Consider the following 26177-nt stretch of genomic DNA (forward strand, 5'->3'; position numbering starts at 1 on the left):
GCGACCAGCTGGCGTCATGCTAATATGCATGGGGCACCCAGCATCCCTCACTATCAATAAGTCATTATCTGAGCCGTGCCACTGATGGGCACCACGCAGCCGCTCTGCAGCTCACACAAAGAGGACGAGCGGGTCTTAGTGCTGGAATGCTGCCATGTATGAGGAGTTATTCATGCCACAGAGAGCCAGGGGCACTAATGCACCCATAAATTAGTGTTCAGTCTGAAGTTAGCACTGTATTAAATATCTATTATTTTAATTAGGGATGAAGCAATTCAAGATTTAAAACCTCAAAGTTGACAGAATTATCTGAGTCACCTGATTAACAGGGCCTCACCGCAACTCAGCTTTATCAGTGTTTGGTTGTTTTTTCTGTAAGTTTTCCAGAAAAAAAAATTATTCTATTCAGTCAGTCTTTAACAGTTTATCTTCTGAATGCATTGCTATGTGGGTTACTTTAAAAATGTGTTTGATGTGTTAGAAGTACCTGTTAAAGAATGTAAACAGTAACCGAATCCAAGTATCACAATGTAATAACTGTTTTACATTTACAGTTCAACCTAACCTGGAATCATATTGGTTGTTTTTATCTCCTCATTTGTAATGCATAGATTCTTCTTTAGGATAACAGTGGTAATTATCGAGATTTAACCAGACTTTATTTCAGTATTCTGTTCACACTTCACACTCAAACTTTGAGTGAACTTCCACTTAATCCAAGGATTGTGTGTTTATCCACACAACCTGCTCAGCACCACCACCTACAGTGGTAGTAGTAGAAGAAGAAGTAATAGTAGTATTGGTAACAGCTAGCCTACTCACGTTAGCTTCAGTAATAACTGGATTTCTGTGTAGCTAAAGTTAGCGGTTGTTTTCTGTAGATATTCAGTATTTTTACAGCAGGACCGCTCACCTGCTCTGAGCTGTGATTTTGTTTTAAACACCTAATAGTAACATTTCTACCCAGAGAAACATTGTTTTATATAGACTGACTAGGCTGTGGCAGCTGTAACATTAGACATCATTTCACTGTTGCTGTGAGACTCTTTAAGTGCAGTCATGTGTTTCTGTTGTGCAGGTGCACGGGGTTATATTGTTCTCAATTTTAAAATGCATTTGAAACTGTGATCTTGTTCATTATCCCAATTTTTATTAAATGAGACATTTATGTTTTCTTTTTTGTCATGTTATTTCACCAATAAAATATATAATTGTTTATATGTATATAAAATGTTGTATTTTTATTAAACAGCTCTGGTTCATGTATTCCATTACCTCCCAATAAAGGACAATGTTCTGTGTTGTTAAGATAAAACACATCATTTATTGCAATGTATCTGACCACCAATGTTACATACAGTATAACTAAGTGTGTTACATTTGTTATTCACTAGATTCATATAAAAGCAGGAAAACACAGAACAAAGTGTTATATTCATGAAAGTATTTATTGAGGTTGAAGGATCTCTTATGTAATTGTTTCCCAAATGAATGATCAAACCTCGACCCTCCATCCACAAAGTAATACCAGTTTATGCAACAAATCCATGAGTTGAGATGTATTTAATAATATAGTGAAGGATTTTACAGATTTCCACTTTTTGCTGTCACTCCAGCTGTAAAGATGTTATCCTCTGATCACAAAAACTTTCACATTTTATGCAGGAATAGGTCTCGTACTGGGTAATGCTGTGTGTTGCAGATGACCCTGCACTGCTTTGTGGCAAAGTTAAGCCAGGGTCATCTTCTTTGCAGGACAGCCAAGTGCATATCTGTCCTTTTCATTGCTGCACCAAGCAGTCGTGTCTCTGAAATAAATGTGAACAGTGCCATCATTCTGAACACTCAACATGCTGCCACAAAATAGCAGGAAAATTCAACAACAGAAAGAAAGAAAAAGAGGCAACAACGTCCGACTTCCTCCTCTTTGTGGCATTATTCGCCCCCCATACCGCACCACTACATCTCTGAGCACCGTCTCCACCATCAGCTCAAATTACCGTCCACCTCTAATTGATATGAACAATAACAGAAGAAAGCTTGTTAATGGTGAACATAATTGTCCCAGACAAAAGGCCAAACACGGCAGATCACACTTTACAGCAGGAGCGAGCAGGAGGCGACGTCTGGGCTGCAGCCAGCAAGCGGGCACACATTTCTCTGCAGATATTCATCTAGCACCTGAATCACATTTCATTACCGGGGCGGCCATTAAACAGAACGGCCGACTCCTAAAGCTCCACTTCAACAGCTCCATACACGACACGGCACCCTGTCTGTGGGTAGATTACATGTTTATGAGAGTGCATGACATGGGCAAACATGCTGTGTGTGTGTGTGTGTGTGTGTGTGTGTGTGTGTGTGGGTGTGTGTGTGTGTGTGTGTGTGTGTGTGTGTGTTGAAGGAGAGCAAGACAGTGTGTACGAGCATGTGTAGGGGAGACTGGGGACAGGTGCAACACTTTTTGCATTCTTTCAGTCACTCAGAGACACCTTGGACCAGAGAATGCAGATATATAAAAAAATCTGTCGAGGCTGTACAATTTAAAGATGATGAAGTAAAACATATCGCTCTCAATATTCATTGATGGAAGAAGTCAGATGTTGCAGCTGACCCCATTCCTGAGCAGGGACGGCTGCAACATATTAAAAATACGTTCCATAACTAACATTAGTTTTTTTGCTTTAGGAAGCATCATAATATATAAAAATATGCATTTATTCTATTTAGTCAAATTGATTGAATACATTGTTAAAGGGGCCGTATCTTTTGAATGGATATTCTCATATTTTCATTTTTGGGTGTTTGTTGTTGCCTTTATGGTCGCCTCTGAAATGGGATGTTCAGAACAGCTGCAGGTTTCTACATAGAACCTTGCTTTCGCCGACATCGACCAATCGTTATTCACCGTCATTCACCTCAGGCGGCCTTCTTGCATGAGCTTGTAGTCAAGTCGTCAAGATTTTAACTGACCATTCCAATACTGCCTGGCGATTCTCGCTCGTACATATAAGGCCGAGTAACCGATCCTAGAGCGGCCATGTTTTCTACAACTTTGGAGTGACAGTGCAGTGACGCTCCCTCACGTGGGATCGCACACGTTGGGGAGGGGCTACGCGGTCACTCCAAATGCTGTCAGCCAATCGTGGCTAAGGTCTGACCTTTGAATGGCAAAACGGCTCGTTGGTTTCAGGAGGAAGGAGAGGCTGGGAAAAATTATGAAATTAAAATATGTATAAAATGTTTTAAACCAAACAAACATGATAAAAAAACATTTAAAAAAATGATTGTATAGCTAAGATATGTCATCTTTAAAGCTACTGTGAGTAACTTTCAGTTTGTGACCCCTGTGGACAAAGCAGTGTCTCCTTGCTGATCCTCTCCTGTGTTACTAGTAAAACAATCTCTTCCTGCTTTCTTCTAACTGTCAGTCGATCACTTACTGTGAGTAACTGCTGCGCAAAAAGTGAACAAAGGCACTTCTGGTCTTTGTGCTGTGAATCCAACTTAAAAAAGGCCTTAAAAATAACAATGTAGAAATAATCAAACTTCTCCCCGATGGTGTCTTTGCTTCTGTAGCTCGTATAGAGGCGTCGGTATTCATTTCAGTCTGTTTCATAACCAGTTACAACTCACAGGAGGCCTACGTAAAGTCAATGCACAGATGTTACACATGCTCTTGTATGTCTCAGTGTGAAACCAGAAGAATAGAATTTAATTTAATTAATTTAACATGTATTTATTTAATCAAGCATATTGTGCCATGACAGAACATCGTGTGCTGCATAGACACTCTGACTCTGACCCAAGCTAACCTTGTCACTTAGAGGTCAACCAAACAATAATCCAAACTAAGTATGTTTTAATGAATTCACACAAAGATTTAAGGACGATTTGACATTTTATTTTACAAAATACAACTCATAAAAAACTTCTTTCAGGCCTTTAAAACGTTTTTCAATAAATGCAGCAGCAAGTGTGTCATGTCTTCTGTCTTCCTGGTCAAACTGAGCATGTGCGGTATGAGTGCCATGTTTGTGACTGGTTGTAGCTGCCCCCAGGTGTGCAGAGGTGTGCTTTCTGAAAATCAAACAGGTCAATAGAAAGTAAAAGAAAGTATGCAAAAAATAAAAAAAATCTCCTTTATTGTCCTAAAATCCATTTCCACTTGAGTTTGAGCGTCTCCTGTGGAGTTCCCATCAGTGTGTGTCTGTTGCTTTTCATTAGGTGCATTGCAGTGGGCAGTGGGAGACACGGCTGCAGCCTGGTGGGGACGTTAAATGAGGTGGACAAGGCTTAAACCCTCCACTGCGCTGATAACTGGCTCACCACTCTGTCTCTCTCTCACACACTGCTGAGAGGAGGAGGGTTAACTATCAGCTATAATGTGTAACTGAAGATCAGCTCCCCCCTCTGGCTTCACTCCTCACACCCCCACCCCTCCCCACCATACACCCTCCTCCCCCACTCCCGCTCCACTCCCCCCCCTCCCCTCCCAGCATCCCCTGCTGCTGTTGTTGGGGTGGTCTGTGCTTCTGCTGTCACCAAGCCGCTGGTCTTTCAGCCGTCCGGCTCCCTCCCCACTCTTTTTTTTTTTTTGCCGCTCTCTTAGGCGTCACAAGATTACTGGAGCAGTGCTGACATCTCTATCAGGCTGACCTAACACCCTGCCCTCCTCCCCCTCCCTCCTCCTCTTGCACTCCAGGATCCATCACACTCTGCTCCTATAGCCGCTCACTACGGCACGTTAAAAAGTAAATAAAAGGATGAAAACAGTCTGAAGAAGTAAAAGTTTCTCCTGCCTGCAGACAGAACATGAAATAAACACTTGACTGCCTCCAGCACACTGCAGCCAGTCATTGAGACACGACTCTCTCTCAGCTCGGAGAAAGATTTCCAGGAGGTGTTTCGGAGGCATCCACGGCTTTAATTGGCTAACTGTTTATTTGCAGCTATGATGTGTTTAAATCTAGAAAGGGGGACTTTTACTCGCATCAAACCATTCATCCTTTTTTTAATGGATAATCCTTTTACAGGACAACTCCACACAATACACTCTTTAAAATGTGTGTTTAGCTGCACTAGCAGCGCTGCTTTAGGATTTGTCTGTCAGCTAAACTCAAACTTCTCAACATGAATTTGGAGGGACTGGCTTTAAATGTTGTAGACCTCAAAAGTCCCTCTCTGTGGTGATTTTTACACTATGAGCTAGTATGTGTCTGGTCCTCTTCCCAGCAGACCTTGACTCCTTCCAGTTACCCATGTTTATCTGGGTGATTTTATACAGTAAATGACAGAGGAGCATCACTGAGGCATTTTAAATAAAAGTAAATAATAACTAAAAAATAAGTTTATTTGGTAAAGCACCTTTCACAGAGCAAAGTCACAAAGTGCTTTACAAAACAACACAACAACAACAATACATACAATAACAGTAATAACAATCATAAATAAAAATGAACAGAGAAAGACTACAAATGTGCAAACTTACAGGAGATGATCAAAGGCCAATTTAAAAAGGTGCGTCTTAAGCTGCTTTTTAAAAGCGTCACTGGAAACCGCAGAGCGTATTTGCATAGGCAGTGTGTTCCAAAGCGTTGGAGCTACAACTTCGAAAGCACGATCATCTTTAGTTTTCAGTCGGACATGAGGGACGACAAGTAGACCCTGGTCAGAAGACCTGAGGGATCTGCAGGGGACGTAGGGATGGAGCAGGTCTGAGATCATGCAGGGTTTTGTAAATGAAAACAAGGACCTTAAAATGAATTCTGAATATAACTGGAAGCCAATGTAATGAAAAAAAGATGCAATGTGACTTCACCTGCTGGACCTGGTCAGCAGCCTTGCAGCAGTGTTCTGGTCAATGAGTAGACGGTCGAGAGAGGACGTACTGAGGCAGGTGAAAAGGGAATTGCAATAGTCGAGCCGGGAAGAATAAAAAACATGATAAGCATCTCTAACTCTTGTGAGACAACAGATTTTAGTTTGGCAATGTTTCTAAAATGGAAGAAATGTAAACAATCAAGATCCCAGCTAGCAGGGAACGTTCCCATAACATTGGCTAACATTACCTACAAGTTCTAATTACATTTGAAAGAAAACGGTTTAATCTAACATTCAAAGAACGTTTTAAGGATGTTTATCATTTCAAATAAAGTTCTTGTAACATTGAAACTCAAACTAAGACAAAACGTTTTAACTGCAACATGTTATTGAGGCCTGGGACGTCAGAATGCCTTTTATAAAACCTTTGCTCAATGTTACATCAAAACAAAGGTAGAACATGCTGACTGCAACATTCTGAGGATCTGTTCAGGATGTTAGTACGGCCTCAACTACCTGAACATGATTTATAAAACGTTCCTGAAATGTGATTTGAACATTCTCACTGCAACGTTCTGAACATGTTTTCATATAACGTTCTCCGACTATTAAAAGGAACATTCTGGGAACCAAATAAAACTGCCCGCTCAAAACATTACCAGAACATCGCATGTAACGTTCTCAGAATGTTCTTAGAACATAACAGTTCCAGCTGGGATGGCTGCCGCTAATTCAGAAAACTCTGAATCCGCTTTCATGTCACTATTAAAAACCTGGATGGCAGTTCAGGTGACTTAGAAATGATAAGTGTTAGCTACTAAACTATATCATGTAAAAAGTCAGTGCATGATGTTGATTTAGAAGCTATGTTTAATAAATGTTGCGACAAGCTAACTAGCCTAGCAGCCTACCGCTACTGCACATGTGTCATTGCTCTGACTGGTTAGCGTCCAGGGGGCATTTTGTTCTGCACTCGTTGATAACACTTCTTTGAAATGAAAATGAACTGAGAGGTGCAAACTGGTCCAGTGATGACAGGCTAACCATGAGCTGAACATGTGACGTTTTGTGACATTGTTATATTTTCATTTAGCAGACGCTTTCGTCCGAAGCGACGTACGTCTGAGAGTTAATGCAACACAAGCAACGCTCAAGACAGGAGGGAACACAGTCTGTAAGAGCCAACAAACAGCACACGCTGCTCCTATAGCCACATGTTAAAATGTCTCATCAATTATCGGATGGATTTCCAGAAAAACTGGATCACAAATTTATACCTGACTCAGGATGAGCTTAAAAACTGTCATGATCCACTGACATTATTATGCACAGTGCAAATCAACAAATGTTAGCATGCTAACATGCTAATCTCAGAGGGGGAACATAGTGAACATTTTACATGCCAAACATGAGAACATTAATATTGTCATTGCAAGATGTTAGTATGCTGCATTAGCATTTAGCTCTGACCATGATAGTACAGTAGCCTACTGTACACTGACTGTTCACTACTAGACTACTGTAGCTGTGTACAGTTGCATACCTGAGATGTAACAAAATATGTTTGTGTGACTTTTCACTGCTCCTATAAAATATGGTACAAAAGAAACTCTAAAACATGATCATGTTGATCGCTGACCATGAGATTTATATTCACTTTCATACACAAGAAATTAAGAGTCTAATATTTATATAAACAACAGTATTCGGGGTCTGCAGGCTTTAGATGTGAAGCTTTAAACAGGGCAGAGGAATTAAGTGAATGAATATGTCTCGCATTCAGACCACCAGTGTTTCAAAGTGAAACAGATATCAGCACAGATGTGATATTGTTTACAGGACAGATTTTCTGCTCCGTGTGGAGACATGGAGGTAAATCATGCAGCAGAGGATGGAAACATTCACAATCACTTCTGAGAAACCAAACGCTGCCGGCTGTTTAATTTTAACCTTTCGACTAACTTCAGACAGTAAATAAAGGAAGTAAATGTTGACTTGAATACGGCCGTTTTTGGTTTTATTGGGAGTTTGGCTTCATATGATAGAAACGACGGCACATATTTCCCCCTCAGATTTGTTATGTGTCCTTCACGGCTCACGGCCCCTCAGTGTTAAGGATGAACAGCCTGAAAAATGCACCAAGGACAACAGCACGGCCCACGCCTCGGTTTGTATCCCTGAATGCAGCTTCAGTCGTATTGTGCTGTGGAAGAGCTCATGCAAACCAGTGAAAACAATATGGGAATGTATTCTTATTTGAGTGTAGTTAGAACTGTACAGTATATGTGTGTGTGCATTCACTAGGACAGACACTGCTCCTGGTAATGTTAAGCAGCCACCAGAGAGACGACGTCTTCTTTAACACCGATCCGACTCATGCCAAACGTGAAGTGTGCACCTATAGTTGCTCCATGTGTTTAAAATGTGATTTAACAGTGATGTGCAGAGTCTTTTCTTCCTGCAGCTTGTATGTCAGCATGTGCGGCACTATTACTGAGCGCCAGTACGTCTCTGCTCTGGCTTAAGAAAAACAAACGGCAGTAATTTAATTGTTCCAGCTGAATGAAGGGATTCTAACTCTGCTCTTTTCAGACATACGACCAGTTCCTCTTTTCATAAGTTATATTGAATTTCCTCGCTGAATGCTGTCTGTGCTCGCCGGCTGCATTCATCCAATCACCCCCCAGTGTTAGCTTTTCAGATTTGTGAGGGGAATGATTTTCATCTGCAAACAAACTGCTGTTCCTGATAGAATTCCTCCGTCGGTCCGGCCTGAGTGTTGTTATTAAGCAACCTAAAGTGACACAGTCTGCAGGGGGGCCTGCCAGTGGAAAGATGCTGTCCATTAGCTGTCAACAATGACCACTGGCTCTACCCTCCCATGGGACTGGCAAGCAAGGCATCGTCTCATCCCGAGTCTGGCTGCGAGATCACACAGGCGCCATTGTCTCAAGCAGCCCGGGGTCTTATTGTAGCAGCGTCTCTGGGAAAGGACGAGCCTTCACGTCCGTGGCCTGCTGAAGAATGGGCTTTCTGCAGGCTAAGGCCATGAAAACTGTAAGGGATGAATCCGAGAGGCTACGGAGTAGATTTGGAAAAGGGGCACCCCTCCTTAGACGAGTTTGGAGTCCCCATCCAGACCTCCCTCTCCCTCTCGCAGGGCTGACCTCCCTTCTCCACCTCTGTTTAATAAAGCCCGGGCCTTGGTCATTATTTTGGGCAGATGGAGACGGGGGCAGGCAGTGAAAGGAGCTGGTGTCACTCCTGAGGAGAGGATGGTAGGGATGACAGAGAAGAAAAAGCGAATCAGAGAAAAGATCAAAAGCAGAAGCTCGCCTTTCACTGGCCTGAAAGCGCTAAAGAGGATAAGGAACGATCGGGCCCGGGGTCTCCTGTCCTCTCTGGCAATTAGACTCAGCTGATGGAGAGAAAGGCGTGAATGGCAGGGTTCAAGGCCCTCTCTAGGACTCACACAACGGGAAGGAGTTTTTTCCCCGACGCCTCCTTTATCTTCCTCTCCTTTCAGAGTGTCAGAAATGCAGCTGAAATATCTCTCCAAAAAGACAGCACAATCCCCAATGCCAAACCTTAATCACGGTGGCTGATGAGATTGAGAGGAGGGGGGGAGGCATTTGAGAGAAAACACACATTCTTTTCACAATTCATCTTTACACTTTATATGAGGCCAGGATTCAAGGAAGGTGTAGTCGGCTTATATGTGATAATTAAATTGAACAAATTCAGCCCAGTCCATATTTTCATGACACAAAAGCACATAAAAAAACATTATTTTGATGGTTAAAAAGCGATAAACCACAACTTACTGTTAAAAAAGGTTTTACTGAACAAAGCTGCGTCTGAAATGAAAGGGAAACCATTTAATCGCCCTTCCGTTGTCAATAAAAGTGGTAAATTTAAATTACAGCTGCATCAAACTAACAGAAAACTCCTTTAATTAAAATGCATTTTAATTAGCATCATGAATCAGTAAACAAATGTTGCTGGCAGACCCTCCATGTGTCCCTGATGGACGGGCCGCCATGATGCTTTTGTACAATAGCTTCGACTGTTTCATACAATTTGGTATTCTCTTTTTTTGAGACTAGAGAGCCGTCTCGGGCACGGCCACAGCAACACGTCCCACAGGAACCTATTAGCATCCTCTACATATGCAAGAGTTTCAATAGGCCGTCTATCATCCTCACAGAGGGACACGCAGCTTCTGCTACAACTTTAACAGCTTGTCATAAGAGGCGCGCTGGGGATTTCAATTACGCAGGTCATCAGAGAGTGAAGACACTGTATTTGGGTCACATCATTTTAATTTTTACATATATACTTTGGTAAAGGTTCCTAAAAGCCTTTTGTAAAACAAAGAAACATAAAACCAGCTGAGCGTTGTGTAACTAAAGGGCACACTGAGAGGACAACGTGGACAAAGAAACATTTGGCGGATTAGATGCTGTGTTTAAAGAGTAGGTTTGTCTGTGGAGTCCTCCCTCCAGAGGTTTATTTAGGCCTATCAGTGTGGACCCCAACCCATAATCCTCCTGCAGACACACCTGTAGAGGAGAGTATAAAGAGTGTGGACTGACCTGAGTCAAACATCAAGCTTCAAGGAGTCTCTCCACAGCAGCTCTCCACAGAAGCTCCACAGCCTCCAGACCCACCCTGAAGATGACTCCCTCTGCCAGCCTGCTGCTGCTGCTCCTGCTCGGCCTCTCTCAGGCTCTTCCTCTCCAGGAGGAAGGAAGCGGAGAAGAAGAAGAAGTCCCAGACACCGTGGACATCACCACCAGGATTCTGACCTCCAACAACGCCACCGACGAGATGCTGCTGGAAGGAGACCTGCTGGCTCCCAGAACCAGAAACGCCATGATGTGCTGGTCCCAGAACTGCCTGTGGAGGAAAGCCTCCAACGGCCTGGTGACGATCCCCTTCACCGTGAGCAGCCAGTTCACCAGCTGGGAGAGGCAGAAGATGGACCGCGCCATGAAGGTGTACCACAGCAGGACCTGCATCCGCTTCGTCCCCCGGCGGAACGAGTACGACTACATCAGCATCGAGAACAAGGCCGGATGTTTCTCCGCTCTGGGCAGACAGGGAGGCAGACAGGTGCTCTCTCTCAACAAGCAGGGCTGCCTCTACCACGGCATCGTCATGCACGAGATCAACCACGCTCTGGGCTTCCAGCACGAACAGACCAGGAGCGACCGCGACTACTACGTCAGGATCAACTGGGAGAACATCAACCCGCAGATGGCCTACAACTTCTACAAGCAGTCCACCAACAACCTGAACACTCCCTACGACTACTCCTCCATCATGCACTATGGAAGAACAGCCTTCTCCATCCAGTACGGGAAGGACTCCATCTCCCCCATCCCCGACCCCAACGTCCAGATCGGCCAGAGGCAGGGCATGTCCTACTGGGACATCAGGAGGATCAACCTGCTCTACGGCTGCTAACAACAATGATAATGTTTCAAAGTGGTCATTTAGGAAAACACATCTCAGTTATAAAGTACTTTGAAAAGCAAACAGCAGAATATAGGAGTAAATGAATGTGTGAAACCTCTGATATACATAATAAAGTTAATGCATTCATTCTATTTTTGTCTCTGTTGCTCATTTATATAATTTCTACCTTATTGGCTTACCATACTTATGTAAGTAAGCTCACTGATCGGCAATAATCTAAGGCTCCGATGCTCAAAATAAAACCTCCAGAACTCAATCTCACAGAATTAAGCTCACAAAGAGACCAAAACCAACAATGACTTGATCCTACCAACAAGTTTTCCTCAGAGCTCATTCTTCTGTGTCAGAGCTGTGTTGTTTTCCAACACCTGTTAAAAACCCAGCAGTTAGCCACACTGTTGCTCAAGCTTTCCTCAAGAACACGATCACAGACACTGTAGTTGATATAACATGAATACAAAATAAACCTGCTGTACCTGCTGTACCTGCTGTACCAAAACGGGTATCTGCACATTCTTCCGCAGATGTCAGAAGGTTTAAGGAAAGATTCGCAGTAGCTCACATGAAATAACAAATTAATTTAAAAATGTTATCTGTCAAGTTTCAGTTACAATACAACATCATCTTTCACAAAAAGAAGTGTGTCAAAACTATTAGCAAGCCATGAGGGACGTTGAAACAGCTTTAAGTAAAGGCTAAATGATTGAAAGAGTTAGCTAAAACAAAAGGGTTTAGATAGTTATTCCCAAACTGTACCGCTGATGTTACGTTAGCTTTAGTTACCCTGCTAAAAGCTCTTCAGTTCAAACAAAAATTGCCATTTCATTTACCTTTTTGCGAGACCAATAATACTTCATCATGGACATTACAACGTAGGGTTGTCTTGTCATGACATCAGACATATCATGGGATATCAAGCTAACGTTAGCTCGCTAAGCATTCAAACTCGTCAGTCATTAATTAACAGAATTAAACAAATTGAGAAAAGGCTACAAGGTTTAAGATAAAGTCGAGCAGCAACACTTAGCTGTGTCCCTGACAGAGTTGTTTTATGCTAACTGCAATCGTGGCTGACTTAGTAGACTACACCCAAAACAGGCTAATTTGTCTCAGTTAAATTGTACTCATATTATAAATACTTTTACTTAAATTGTGTTGGCTCTTATATTGCCAGAACATATCTGCAGAGGATAGAGGTAGCCTTCTTGGGAATTTTATTTTGCTCTAGTAAATAGTGGTAGGCTCCATGGTCTGAAAAGATTGGGAACCTCTGGTTTACATAGGTCGCTAAAATTAGCCTGATGGCTAAATGGATGAAACGCCCAGTTTCTGCCCTTGTAACTGATGGTTTAAGTATACACTAAACCAAACTGAAGCCTCAACAGATAAGTGAAAGGAAAGAGTATTAAAACCGTATTTAATGTATCATCAGTAGGTAATAAATCTGCAATTTATTATTGATTATCAATGAACACATTTAGAACATGACTGGTGGTGATGATAAAGAAAGGGTTGAGATTATCTGAGAGGGCTGTGGGGTACGACTTATAAAAAAGTTTGGGATGCCTACACAAAAGAATTAAATGCTGTGTATTTAGTCATAGATGAAAATAAAACTCATAATACATATACAGTATTAGAGTAATGTTTGCTGCACACCAAAGGGCCTATTTGTTTTAGCCTTTCAAGCCTTTTCTAAAACTTATTTGAGAGCAGATTTTAAAGATTTATCTTCTATAATAAATAAGTTTGGTGTGCCACAGATCGTCCAAAAATACTGAGTCAGTTTTGGAGATTTTTTATGGAATTAATTAGCGAAATCATTTTTCAGGTTCATCCTCTGAGATGAAACAACAAACATGTTTATTTTGCTTCTCGAGAAGTCTGCAGATCTTTAAAAATAGTGAAACAAAAGCCAAACTTAATATCAGTGTGTTCATCATTCTCTCTCACGAAATCATTGTGCGTCTCCTCCGTCAGTCAGAGCTGTCGGCTGCTGTAGCCTCAGGCTCTTCTGGATCGGGGCTTTGATGTTGGCCCGGCTGCGGGACGACACAGTCGCCCCACAGCCTCTGGGCAGCAGCCCAGCTCCAACACAGTGCGCCTGTGATTTACCTGCACCCAGACTCCCTGAAGGATTGTTAACACTGTGGGAGAGCTGAGGGGGATCTGAGGGGTCAGCGTGGTCACAATCAGGCTCATTACTGACAGGCATGAATGTTGAACGAGGATAAAACAATCGTGAGAAAACAAACATTTTCCAAAAATTAGAATAAGAGTTGATTACAGATGGGCTGAACCAACAACAAAATACCTTCATTTAAACTCGACAGCATATTATTTATAAAATATTATTATTCTCATTCGTTCCAAGAGCTAAAAGAAAAGTTCACTCTCATTCCATGGAGCAGAGCTCTTTATTAAACACATGATCTGTTCGTCAGTTTGTAGTGAGAGGTTAACAGCAATGATGGTTATGGTTATATCAATGTCATGATAATTATACATCTCTTAAGATGAGCGAGGATGTTTGGAAACAGGAAGAAAGAACAGACTTGATCCCTGACTGAGCTGCTCGGTGTGATCTGAAAAGCGTGAAGGTTAACCATATCTGCACTTTTATTCCAAGCCTCCCAGGCTTTTGACATGAAAATTAATATAAAAATTGTGCTAAGAATTCAATGCTCATGAAGTTTTAATCATCAGGAAGAGTGTGAAGGTGAAGTGTGGCAGAAATAGAGACAAAGTGAGGCGTGTATCAAACACACCTGTCAGTGTGGAAACAGCCTCCTGCTGCTGTGGAGACGGTTTATAGATAAAATGACGTAGCCGGTTAGACCCACTCCATCCCATCTCCACACACACACTTGATCAGTGTTTGATGTAGCTATCAATGAGTTAATACAGACTGTTAATGCATAATACTGGACGTTTAAAACCTCTGTGGAGCTGTATATGCAGGACCTTTGTCTGCACGGTCTCACACAGAGTTCATAATAGATGTGTTACTAATGTGTGAATAAGGACTGTTAATGGATAATAGTGGACATTCACAGCCTCTGCAGGGCTTCATATGCAGCTCCTCTGTCTCCACACACACACACACACACACACACGCAGCTGAACGTTCTCAGGTCCAGTATCGAGCTATAACAAGTCTTCAGAGACCGATCAGCCGCTGTATTTGTGTCTCATCAGAATGCGTGTGCCACATCACATTAGTCCCCACGTGTGAACTGTGATTTTACTTGGTAATTCTGACGCGTCTCGCTGCCTATACATATTCATGCCGAGCCTATAAGTGTCAAATTGAGATGTCCTTCCAGTGTCCTTGACAGCAGGTTATTAATATTGAATACCTAAGTCAACATTATAACTAGATGAAGAGATACACAGGTCATCATCTGCCACGTTCTCCACACACTCGCTCCTCAAGACAATTGGACAAATCATCACATTATTTTATATACTGTAGCTGCATGTAGGATGTTGTGTGTGTTACACCGAGCAGTTAAAGGATGTTCAGTTTATTCTCCAGAGGACGTGTTGTTTTATGTATAGCTCAAGCAGAGCAGTGTTTATATATCTGATATCTGAAGTGAGTATTTATATGAAATTTAATACAGACATATAGGGATTATTATTGTGTTTTATTAGAGCAGTTTTCCTCATTTAAAGGCTGCAGCTGAGAGCCCACGCGCTCTGACTTAAAAGGCATAACTCCCCGGGTATTACTGCGAACGCCAACATCTTAACTACTCCCATTCTCCAATCCCTAAATTGGTGCTGCTGTTGTTGCTTGTGGCAGGTTTTAAAACCTCCTCCTGCTCCTGAGCGCTGTGCAGCCTGCGAGCCGCTGCAGGTCTGTCTGGCTGCTGAGCTTGATAGGATGCTGGCTGCAGGCGTCTCGTCACAGCAGCTGAGAGGAGGTCACCCAGGTCCTCCTGCTAGTGGCGACGCCCAAGGGCCATCGGCACAGCGGGGAGCCAGGGTGCCGGCGAGGTCTCGCACAGCCTCGCCTCGCTTCATGAAAGCCTAATGAAGAGAGGGGGCTCTGAAACTGTGCGGTTAGACGCCCACAATCCTGCAGCACGGAGAGGAGGAAGAATACGGCACGCGGAGACACAGAGGAGGAACACAGGCGGTGTGGTCGAGTGCATTTATTGCTGTTAGAAATGAGACACAAAGTCTTCATTAGTGATTGTCATTAATAAATAAAGTCATGTGTGTACAGATCTGGACCCTTCCCGCTCACAAGCAGAGTAATACACAACAAAGGGTGCAGAGAATCATGGATGTATGAATATGAAGAACGAAAACTGAACTTTACGTAGGCACTGAAGTGAAATCAGTCAGTCAACTCTGCGTGCACATTTCTCTATACATCCTCAAAGTAATGTAAATAATAATGCATTATATTTGCTACTAACTTTTGATATGTTGCTGTATTTGGACAAATGTTGTGTGATATTTGGAAAAGTGACTTTTTGGGTGAAAATATATAAATTCTGGTAGAAAATTCCTGAACACGACTTCTGAAAGTGACCTGACAGGAAAGTTACTTTGATCCCAGCCGAATGCTGGAGCAGCCAATCGGAGTTTAAAAATCTTCATGTTTTTAAAAATATACAAATGTTTCCAAACATATACATTCAGTAAAATACAGCTGACAGTTCAGCTGGTTTCAGGAGCACACGATCTCCGGGCAGAAAATAGAATAAAGCAGCTTCTGATTGTTCATCGTAGAGAATCAACTGTACATACAATAAAACACCTACATTCTTCGGACATAATATTACAAATGATTTCAGAAATGCACAGATAGAGACAAAAATAAACTCTGTTACAAATGTGGTCAAAGGAAGTGTGGACTTCTTTGGTTGGCAGGTCTTTAGGTGCTGGTCGACGTGAGTGCTGCTGAGCTGTTCATTGAAATAAAGCAAAGAGAGACGCCCTGCAGAGCTCCTGCAGATCCTCTGCTAACAGTTTCAGGTAGACGCTCCCAAGCAACAGCATCATGGCTGTTTCCACATCGTGCTCCGTTTACAGTCTACAGGTTCTTCTTCTTCCTGCTGCCTCTCCGCTCGCTGTACTGAACCTGCAGGAAACAAGAAGCTCTTTACTCACAGAGCAACTACAGCGAGAGTGAGAGTCTCTTTCTACCGCTGATGCATTACATCTTGTTCAGTTATGTCTAATGAAAAACAATTTCTCAGAGGCAGCATATGATAAAGAACAACCAGCGCTGACTAGGACGGCCGTAGTCATAAGGACACAACAACAGTGGTCAGCAGAGAGAGTTGACAGAGAGAGAGAGCGTCACTAAACCCAGAGGCCCAAGGGCATCGAAGGAGAGGGAGGAGGCAAACGGGGTCAAACAGCTTAGAGAGAAACGGACAGAGGCAGGGAGGGCGAGGAGGAGAGATGACTGCGGCTAAAAAGAGAGAGAGAGGGGACAGAGGAAAGAGGGATGAAAGGAATAAAAGAGGTCAGCACAAGGGAACACGAATATAAGAGGAGAGATGAGATGAGAAAAAAAAGAGTAGGAGTGATGAATACATTTCCTTTGAATAGCTCAGAGTTATAGAGGATTTGTAGTTGAAATACATTTTGCACAATCGATGCAAAATCCTGCTACCTTCATCCTGAATTTTATCCAAAAATCTGGTTATTTTTACGAATAAACAAAATGATGCTACTTTTTTGTCTCTTTTGTGTTCACTGATATTTTACTCCTGCTGAGGCTGCTGAGTTCATGCAGGAGATACCAGCAGCAGCAGCGTCTCCTGTCTCAGCCTGGGAACAGCAGACCTCCACCAGGGATGTATCATGACCAAAACACAACAGAAATTATACGGGGCTACATAATTATACAGATGAAGCTAATTATACAGACAGGAGCGCTGGATGCCTGGGAGTTGTTGTAGTAAAACTCAGAGCTGCAGGGCTCTGGGATTTCGGGCTTCCTGGCCGGCTGATCCGGCGGGGCTTACCTTCTGCACATCTGAAGGCACCCTCGACAGGAAATCAAGCACTTCATTGTTGTCAATGCTGTACGGGTTCCGTAGTTTCTTGGTGAATTTATTGATACCTAAAACAGAAATTCACACCAACATATCATTAGCACTAGTCTCCTGTGGCTGCGGCTCTTTGTTTCCACACAAACAAACGAGAGGAGACTCTTGTTGTCCAAGAAAATATCGCCTCGAGTACGACTGTGTGTGTGTGTGTGTGTGTGTGTGTGTGTGCCTTTCTCTTGTTTTACTTTCACTTTGAAGGCTGGAAAACAGCAACATTTTACACTCGAGTCAGGCACACAATAATTGTTTTCAGTAAGATTTTTAACAATGAGATACGCTTTAATTCACACATCACCAGAGAGAGAAGGAAAAAGGTCGAAGCTGCCTGGAAACACACAAAGCAAATACTGCTGTGTCCTTGTAGATCTAATGTTTCAAAGAAAGACGCTCAGAAAGGAAATAAAGACATTTTTTATTACAATGACAGCAAATAAATACCTAGTGGACAGGTATTTTATGGTGGGGAAGCAGCTAAAATGGAAACAAAAGACATGATTTAGAGTCTGAGACTCACCCCATATTAAGATGATGTAGCGTACTGGGATGTAGTATGTGAGGATTGCTGCAATGACAAAGATCAGGAAAGCCAGGCCCGACAGGAACGGCACCGACCAGTTGAAAGTGCTGAAAAATTAAGACTTTTTGTTACTACTTAATTTACATAAAACAAAACACTCATCAAAGTAAAGTTAAACTTATCATTAAATGTATCTCAGACTATCTTTATGAATAATTAAAGGGCAGGACAGTTACCATGATGTTAAATATTCAGAAAAAGAGGCATTTCTAGAAAATGTTTTCATTGCTGCAACCAAAAACATCTGAGATCCCTCCAGCTGAGCTACAGATAAATATTTCACTGCAGCGAGCCGGGCGATGAATCTTTTATTCTCACTTTTTAATCCTCTCCCCAAAACAGGCGATCTCGTCCAGCAGGGTCTGAAGGGTGATGATGGTTTCTTGGACCATGTGGATTTTCTCCATCAGCCCGCGTCTCTCCGACTCCTGAAGCACAAAAACAAACTTCTGAGACACAAAGTTTTCATGCTGTTCAGAGTTTAGTATGAATCAGAGGGGAATTTTACAGAGGGGTTAGTAAATCATTTTCAGCAGCTAAAGTACACATTTTTCAAAATAAAAGCCTCTTTTATGAATCGAATTAGAGTTTTGTGCCGGTCAGAAAATTCTGAGACATGCAGCTCATTAAATTCTCTTAACTCTTTAAATCACTAAGAAAAAATACAAGTGAAAACAAAAGACACTTGTGTTACTTATTTTAAATGTAGTTGTTTTATGTCGTTTTGATCATTGATAATTGTGTTAGTATGTGTGTGTGTTCTCATGTGGCTGTGTGTTCCCATTTACCTGCCGGTTTCAAATGAGAAGAAAGCATCTCAAAAATAAGGAAGCTTTAATAAATATGAAAAAGGTTAAAGCATCATTTACTGGAATGATAATTAACAACAGCTATTTGATTTTAGGTTGATTTCAACCCTGAGAGCCCTCTGAAAGCGTCTCTGAAGTTATAGAAATGTGTCAGCTTCACTATACAATGAGAGAGACTTTACAGGTTTATCTAACCAGGCACATCCGACAAATTGTCAAGGCCACAGTTTTGTTCTCTACAAGACTAAATAATAAAAGCTATTTAAGAAAAACCCGATCAGTGAAACAGACTCATTCACCGCTGATAACAGCGTCTGCAAAACGTGAATGGAGAGGCCGATTCTTTAAGAGCAAGTTTAAAAGTGTTTGAAGTGAAAGCTCTTCAGAGGGGGACTGGACTTCACATTATGACAGAGACTGTTCTCAGGCTGGTCCAGGTCCCAGGAGGGACGGACGGCTTTAAAGTAAACACAGAGATCAGACTTCAGACGGAGACACGGCCACATGTCCACATCAAACACAGGCCGGAGGAGGACTAAAGAGGGGAGCTGCGCTCTGTGAGGACGGTCGGCGGGGGAGCAGAGGTGGTCATTGGGGGACTGTGGTCTTTGTCACCGTGTGATCTGTGATAAATGTTTGCTTCTGCTCAGAAACAGTATGAGAGACTGCTGGATCATTGCCATCCAGACACAGGGAGGGCGAGCCTGGGAAAAGAGCTTCAAACCTGCGATATTCCAGACGCACAGAGACTATCAAGCTAAAATAACACATGTAAGGAAGTCAAATATCCATCAAACCTACTTGCTGCATTTAACCACTTCAGCCATTTCAGGGTCATGTTCCCACTGGAACCAGTATGAGAAGCACTTCACATCAGGCCCACGCAGCCCATTCACAACGTCTGCCATAAACTGCTGTCATTGTGAAGGAATATTTCATTGCCTAAAAGCATTGTAACACTTTGAACACAAACTTTGAAAAGGCATGTCTAAGTGCTGTCATTAGTTCCATATTGATGGTATTATATGGCGTGTTAAGCTCAGGGACTTTCCCCAATGCAGCAGAACCTCCTTCCCCGCCTCTCTATTAGCATATGAATGTGTGCTGACAAGTGGGAGCGGGCTGGTGAGGTCTTCATTAAGCCCAAATGTCTTTTAGTAACCGCAAGTTTACCAAAAATAAGACTGGAGGCTGGCAGGAATCAAAACGCATCAGAAGATTTAGAGCTGAATAAAAAGCTTAACAAGAGAAAATCATAGATCAGAGGCACAAACCTTTGTCAACATGTACAAATAAAGCTAACATCTTTTCTATCTATTGGCATATAAATAAATATACTGATGCTTAGTAAACAGAGAACAGCCACAAGAGATACAAACCTTCTCATCATCGTCCTCTTCTTCCCCCAAATCCATGTTGACCTGAACAAAACAGACCTGCGTTAAAACAAGTGATATTCAAGCATTATACACACTGTCTCATTTTGGGAGTCTGGATGAACTCTGAAGGGCTGACGGGGTCGTCATGTGACAAAGAGCAGGGACCAGCCGCGACCCTGAGGTCAGCCTAAAGAAACACCACAGGACAGCTGAGTGACAGGCCAGGCCGGGGGGACTGAAGGTGAGACGACTCACACATCTCCTACAGAATTAAATACTTCAAACTGCAGTAATCAGGGCTTGTATTTTCAGAGGATCACATGATTACTTATAAATATATATATATATTTTTTAGACACATTTTTTGGCCTTTTATGCCTTAATTGATGGAGAGCGGGCAGTGGATAGTATCAGAGGCAGAGAGCGAGGACGAAACGCAGCTCAGGACAGGGTGAGAGTTGAATCCGGGCTGCCGCATCGAGGACTGAGCCTCTGCACACGGGACGCGTGATTTAGCCGCTGACTTAAACAGGCAGCCCTGATTACTTATACTTTCCCTTAATGTGACGAACACACAGACAATTATCACCAGCTTTACAGGTCTACTGAGAGTTTCTGCATCTTTCAGCTCAGTGATTTGGTTCTCAGACCTTTACTTTAGTTTTCTCTCTCAGCAAAATAGTCTCTAAAAACACACTTTACACCACATGCACGGCTTTAAATGGTGTTATTTTATTCTTATTTTTAATGTAAAAGTGCTATATTCTGTAGTGATGCCTGTAAAGTCTATTAATCATTTAGTTATTCAGAAAATAAACCATAACAGCTTTATTCCGATGATACTGCTGTTGGAATCATTATAAACTATGTGATAAATATATTTGTTGTGGACTGTTGGTCTGGTATAAAAACAAAAAAACAAAAAAAGGAAACAATCTGAAGAAGTTGCCTCGGGCTGTGGGAACAACTTAGAGCTGCTACAATTACTGGATTTATTGATCAAAAGAAAATGAACGGCCAACTAATTTGATTATTTTTATATCATATCCATGAGAAATGTGAAACATTTGCTGGTCGCAGCTTCGTTTGCTTCTCGTGCTTGTCATTCATGACAGTGAATCAAGAGTCTGGAGGTTTTAGACGGACGGACAAAAGAAGTTGAAAACACGACTTTGGGCTTTCAGAAACTGTGCTGAGCTTTTTTTCCTCCACGTTTTTCTAAGCTTAATAGAGCAAAAAATGTATAAATATATTGTGCAGATTAATACTGAAATAAGTGTAAGCTGCAAATGCTTATGTATAGGCTTAAAAAAACAGAATGAGTAATGGTAAGTTGCACCTCTTTATGGTTGTAAAACAGCACATATTTAACTGGTTTCACTCCATAATAAAGAACATTGTTGTCTGAACACAGTTCTGTGTATATAATTTGCTATAACTTACAGTCTGTGTTGAACTACCAGTACTGTAGTCAGTAAATACAGCTGCTACTCCACACTGAGCACACACAAGATACACCCTCCTCTTTTCTGTGAAGCTGAAAGTGTTTACAGCTGAAAAAAGAAACACTGTGAATTGTGACCTTTACAGAGCAGAGGCCCAAAAACTTCCTCTAATTTGACCAGTCACAACAAGAGGAGGGCAACAGAGCAATTACAGCCGAGGAGAGGCAGAAATCAGGACAATAAGAAAGCAGTGTTAGACGCAGAAAAACACTGAAGATTAGCTGAGCTGTAATCATGTTGCATTAGTCTATTCAGGGAGTTTTCTTTGCATTATGTGTTATTTTATTCATATAAAGCTAGGAGCAGCTGATTGCTATGGAACAAAATGAGAGCAATCTATTGTAGAGGGAGCTGTTTTTTACTCGACACAATAAGGAGAGGAGTGTGAACGGGAGCCAGCAGGGAACATGATGGAGGAGGCTGATGAAGACGCTCTGGACTCACCACGTCCTGGCTGACGCGACCGGAGCGGATCTGCAGGTAGTTCCAGGAGATGAGCAGGACCAGGAAGAAGGGCAGCATGTAAAACTCCCAGTACCATACTGTCACCACAAACACCTGCAGGCAGAGGGGGTCAGGGGTCAGATATCAGCGAGGGCAGACAGGAGGGGGGCAGGAGGATAAAACAAACTGCTCTTCATTAAGACATTTTCAATAGTTCCCGATTCCCTGCTAGCTAAAGGTTGATCCTATCTGTTATTGATTACACGAGCACTGGTCAAGCTGATGAAGGCTCTCCTGCCACTATCAAAGCCACACAGTTATTCTGCATATGCTGTGCAGGGCCGGCGTGCCCTCCACCCCCTGCATCTGCATTGACATTAACCACGTACGTCTAATTGCTCTGCCTCTCTCATCTGGTGTACATTAAAGCCGACCACGCAGCCACAGGGAGCCCGTGTGTGAATATGTCATTAGCATCCATAATGGCACTTGTGATGCACATTCCACCTGTGCGTGGCTCAGGTAAAAAGGATAAGAGGATAAAGGAGGATGGCTTGTGATGTCTCTAAATGGACCGATAAAATAATCCCGTCAGAGAGGCAGCGCCGGCCAAAATGGCAGCGAGCCACAAGGCGTGGGGAAGGGTTACAGGTTTTTATACGCTAATAAAAATAGAAGTGAACATCTGGTAAAGACATCGCTCTCCTCTGAGGCACCAACTGACATGAAAGATGGCTGAAGCCCCCCCTATAACCACCACCACGACCAGCATCAGCTTTAATGTGCAAAAAGCCAAGCATGCTCTTGTCTGTGTTATCACAAGCCAAACAGGGCCTGGGAGAGGAGATGAAACCAATTCCTCCCTGAAAGGGTTATGTTTTATTAGTGAGGACTTTGTAATGACTGCGAGAGCCGGGACGGAGGGGGAAGCCAAGTCACGCTTTGGTGGAAATGTATACTCAGGCCGTAAAGATTGTGATAATTGCCGCCCATTTCAGCGTGAGAGGCATAACACAGTCTTCGACAGCAAAAAGGGCTCTGGAAATACAATCCAGATCACAGAGAGAGAGAAAAAAAGTCAGGCTACCTAATGTTAGAGAGCTACTGAACTGGAGGGTAGCACATTCTCAGAGTGCAGCAGGATTTCCACACTAATGCTCGGAGGAAGGGTTTGCATGGCACAGCGGTAATCCAAGAGCTGACATCATTCATTGTTTTAAAGTGTAACTGTTGCTGAACAGCAGCTATTCTGACCAACAGGAACATTTACGGGATATTACTAAATGCTAAAATGTAGTCATTAATAGTAACACAAGAGAAAAGTCAGTGAAGCACAAGTTTGCTAACAATAGAAAACTAAATATATCTAATGGTAATAAGTGTGTTTCAATTAAGCAATGTGGCTTTTTGCTGCAGATCCTGTGAAATGGAAAACTTTCCTACCATCTCTTTAAAGCAAGCCGAGGTGCACGTCTACTGATGCTGTTCTGCAAAGACTTTCATTTCTGATGCAACACCTCCTGTTTCTACGGACTTTAACTGTTTAATTTCACTTTTTTATAATTATTAGAAAAGATAAAGAGCAGTTTTATAATCTTCAACTTTACATTATTCTCAGTGGATCCCCACGAGGTTAGTTGGACTCAGTTTGAAAGATTTTGTAGAGCGACACAAATGTAGACGTGATGAGGAGGCACTAATGCATGCACTCTGAACATCATAAATCCAGTGATCTGGGTTCATGATTCACTGTTTTCTTCCTTATATAACAAGTACTAAGTTTGTAATCTGTCCAAAACTTTATATTCAAGAAGCTCTGATTTTCCACAATCAATGAATAATAAAGGATTTGATGGCAAGTGATTCTAGGCAGCCTCAAATCAAGGACACATTTCAGAACAGTGAAAGAGCATTTTACATAATGTGTCAAATTAAAGACAAATATTTCTGCAAATTGAGCTTATAAATATAAATTTCTTTTCTAAACTGAAAGGAGTATGTGGAAACACATATAGTTTTCTTAAAGTATACTGCAGTGTCTGCAGCGCTCTGCATGAAGCTGTCTGACACTCGGCAGATGTTGCAGGTAGCTCGTCGCTCCGTCCCGTCATGTGGAGTGAAGCTTTGCTTCATTTCTCTCGTGTGGCGATATTAAGCAGCCATTTATGTCTTCTCACTGAGGCTTGAAAAGGCAGGAAGTGTGAAAACATGAGTACAGATGGTACTGTCTTTCAAACACTCAGATGCTGTGGGAGGATGTGTGTGTGTGTGTGTGCGTAGTGTGATTGGTCATGCTTGTATGGTTTGTGCCTGAGTGTGTGTGTGTCTGAGCTGTCAGGCAAAACAACAATATTATCCTTGTTAATTATCAGAGCGGAGTTGGATATTTTTCATAATTCCAATAATAAGAATATTTTGCCACCAGTGTGCTTTAACTCTGCTTTAAATATTTCCATGGCAGCAGTCTGTGATTGAAGCGCGCTGACCCTGGACGACTCCGTTTCTGGAGGTCCCAAAGATCCTAAATTACAAATGTAAATGCACGACTCAAGGCTAAACAGTAGCTTCTGTTCAGATAACAGCTCTGTGCAGCAGCTCCCATTTTTCACAGCAAATTGAACAAACTGTGCTATTGGCTGGCGTACAGTATCACTTCACCCGTCTCCCCACATTAGAAAGCTGAGCAAAACTTTAGTGCCATCTACAGGACGGCCGCTGCAAAAACAGAAGGAACTCTCCATGACCTTGATTGCCTGCATAGTTAATGCACAACTGGCTGTTTGGTTTCAATCAAGCCAGATTTGGGAGGGAATAATGTCAGAAAGATCAGCACTCACTCCACCGTGCAGTTACAGACAAGGCCTGAGAAGCTCGTCCTGTGTTCCTGTCTTCACACTTGCTTAACACTTGTTTTCAACAATGGCTGGATGGAGAATAAGCCTTATCTCTGAAGAGCCTTTTAATTGGACTTCTGTCTGCATAATGGGGTCTAAATCAAACCGAGTACAGATTGGACAGAGGGTTAATGAGTTGTCAGGGAAGTAGAACAAAAATAGACTCTATCTCGGCTCCACTGGGACTGTACCCGCTCCAGCTGAGGCTTAACTCTGCATCCACGAGACACGCAACGCTAAAAAAGCGTCCACTCCAACACAGAGCCGGGGCCAAGCCTGCCTTTCTGCTGAGCCCAACACCGCATTGATTAAGATTCTCTCTGGGAGAGTTCAAGTAGGGGCTGGCCAGACTGCGCCTGTCTTCTGCAGCTCGGAGGGAAAAGAGGGAAATGCAGATAGCGTGTTGATAAGCAGTTAAAGCACATCACCAGGAAGGCCAGCAGGCTCCTCTGAACGCTCTCCCACTGGAAGCAGCTTTTGATGTACTGCAGAGTGGATATGATCGCCCTGTACAGTGTCTTAACTCGCAGCACGTTCCTGGCCAGGGCCTGAAAGATACAGATTAGACAACATGAAAACACATAAATATTACAGCAGTGGTGTTTAAAATATGGATTAAAGAGCTCCTGATCATGTGTATATAGTTAACTTTAGAAGAAATGTGTTCATTCCCAAGCACCAGGAGCTGGTGGGGTCAGTGAGGTAAATCACGAGAGTAGCTGGTATGTTTTGGAGCGAGCCATTATGGTCAGGTCAAAAAATGTCAGTAATCTGACCTGATTTTGTCAACTGAGACTTTCAACATTTAAACAGAGGGGAACGCCGCACGTTACCATCCCAGTGCTCAGTGTGGAAGCCAATTTCGGCGTTAGTGAGCGATGTATTGTCTGACAACAATGAGTCTTTGTGGGGAGTACAGACAGTCAGGCACCCTGTCTCGCACCCTGTCCTGCACACTGTATATCAAACTAATGTAGCAGAACAGCGGACAAGAACTCGGCACAGTCGGGGTCAATTAAAGCCCGATTCAACACATTCTGGCAGAGGAAGGACTTTACCCTGCAGTTGTTGCTTTTCAGGAAAGAGCAGAGCAGAAATGTTCATGAAAACCTCCAGAAGAGCTCATTCAGAATAAACAATCGAAACGTTTTCTTCTCCACCGACATCTTTTTTTCAGTAGCTCCC

At 42.5% G+C, this 26177-nt stretch overlaps 2 protein-coding genes across 5 annotated transcripts in view; one reads left to right on the forward strand and one right to left on the reverse strand.

Moving 5' to 3' along the window:
* The first annotated feature begins 10500 nt into the window (after positions 1 to 10500).
* LOC138591930 (high choriolytic enzyme 1-like) lies at positions 10501 to 11292 on the forward strand. The gene has a single exon (XM_069662552.1). It carries the CDS (start codon positions 10501 to 10503, stop codon positions 11290 to 11292), a length of 792 nt encoding a protein of 263 aa, XP_069518653.1.
* A 4157-nt stretch (positions 11293 to 15449) lies between these two features.
* LOC138591884 (multiple C2 and transmembrane domain-containing protein 2-like) overlaps positions 15450 to 26177 on the reverse strand; it is a 43884-nt gene continuing 33156 nt past the window's right edge. For all 4 annotated transcript variants that reach the window (XM_069662548.1, XM_069662551.1, XM_069662549.1 and 1 more), the window contains 7 exons: positions 25421 to 25540; positions 22099 to 22212; positions 20150 to 20191; positions 18280 to 18389; positions 17899 to 18008; positions 17298 to 17395; positions 15450 to 16402 (listed from right to left, as the gene is read on the reverse strand). In XM_069662548.1, the coding sequence (XP_069518649.1) occupies positions 16355 to 16402; positions 17298 to 17395; positions 17899 to 18008; positions 18280 to 18389; positions 20150 to 20191; positions 22099 to 22212; positions 25421 to 25540 (642 nt within the window). In that variant the 3' untranslated portion in view covers positions 15450 to 16354. The remainder of the gene's footprint in view (positions 16403 to 17297; positions 17396 to 17898; positions 18009 to 18279; positions 18390 to 20149; positions 20192 to 22098; positions 22213 to 25420; positions 25541 to 26177) is intronic.

This window comes from Semicossyphus pulcher, unplaced genomic scaffold, assembly GCF_022749685.1.
Source record: "Semicossyphus pulcher isolate SPU_LCO1_2020_fin unplaced genomic scaffold, fSemPul1.0.p SCAF_1, whole genome shotgun sequence".
Taxonomy (NCBI): Eukaryota; Metazoa; Chordata; class Actinopteri; order Labriformes; family Labridae; genus Semicossyphus; species Semicossyphus pulcher.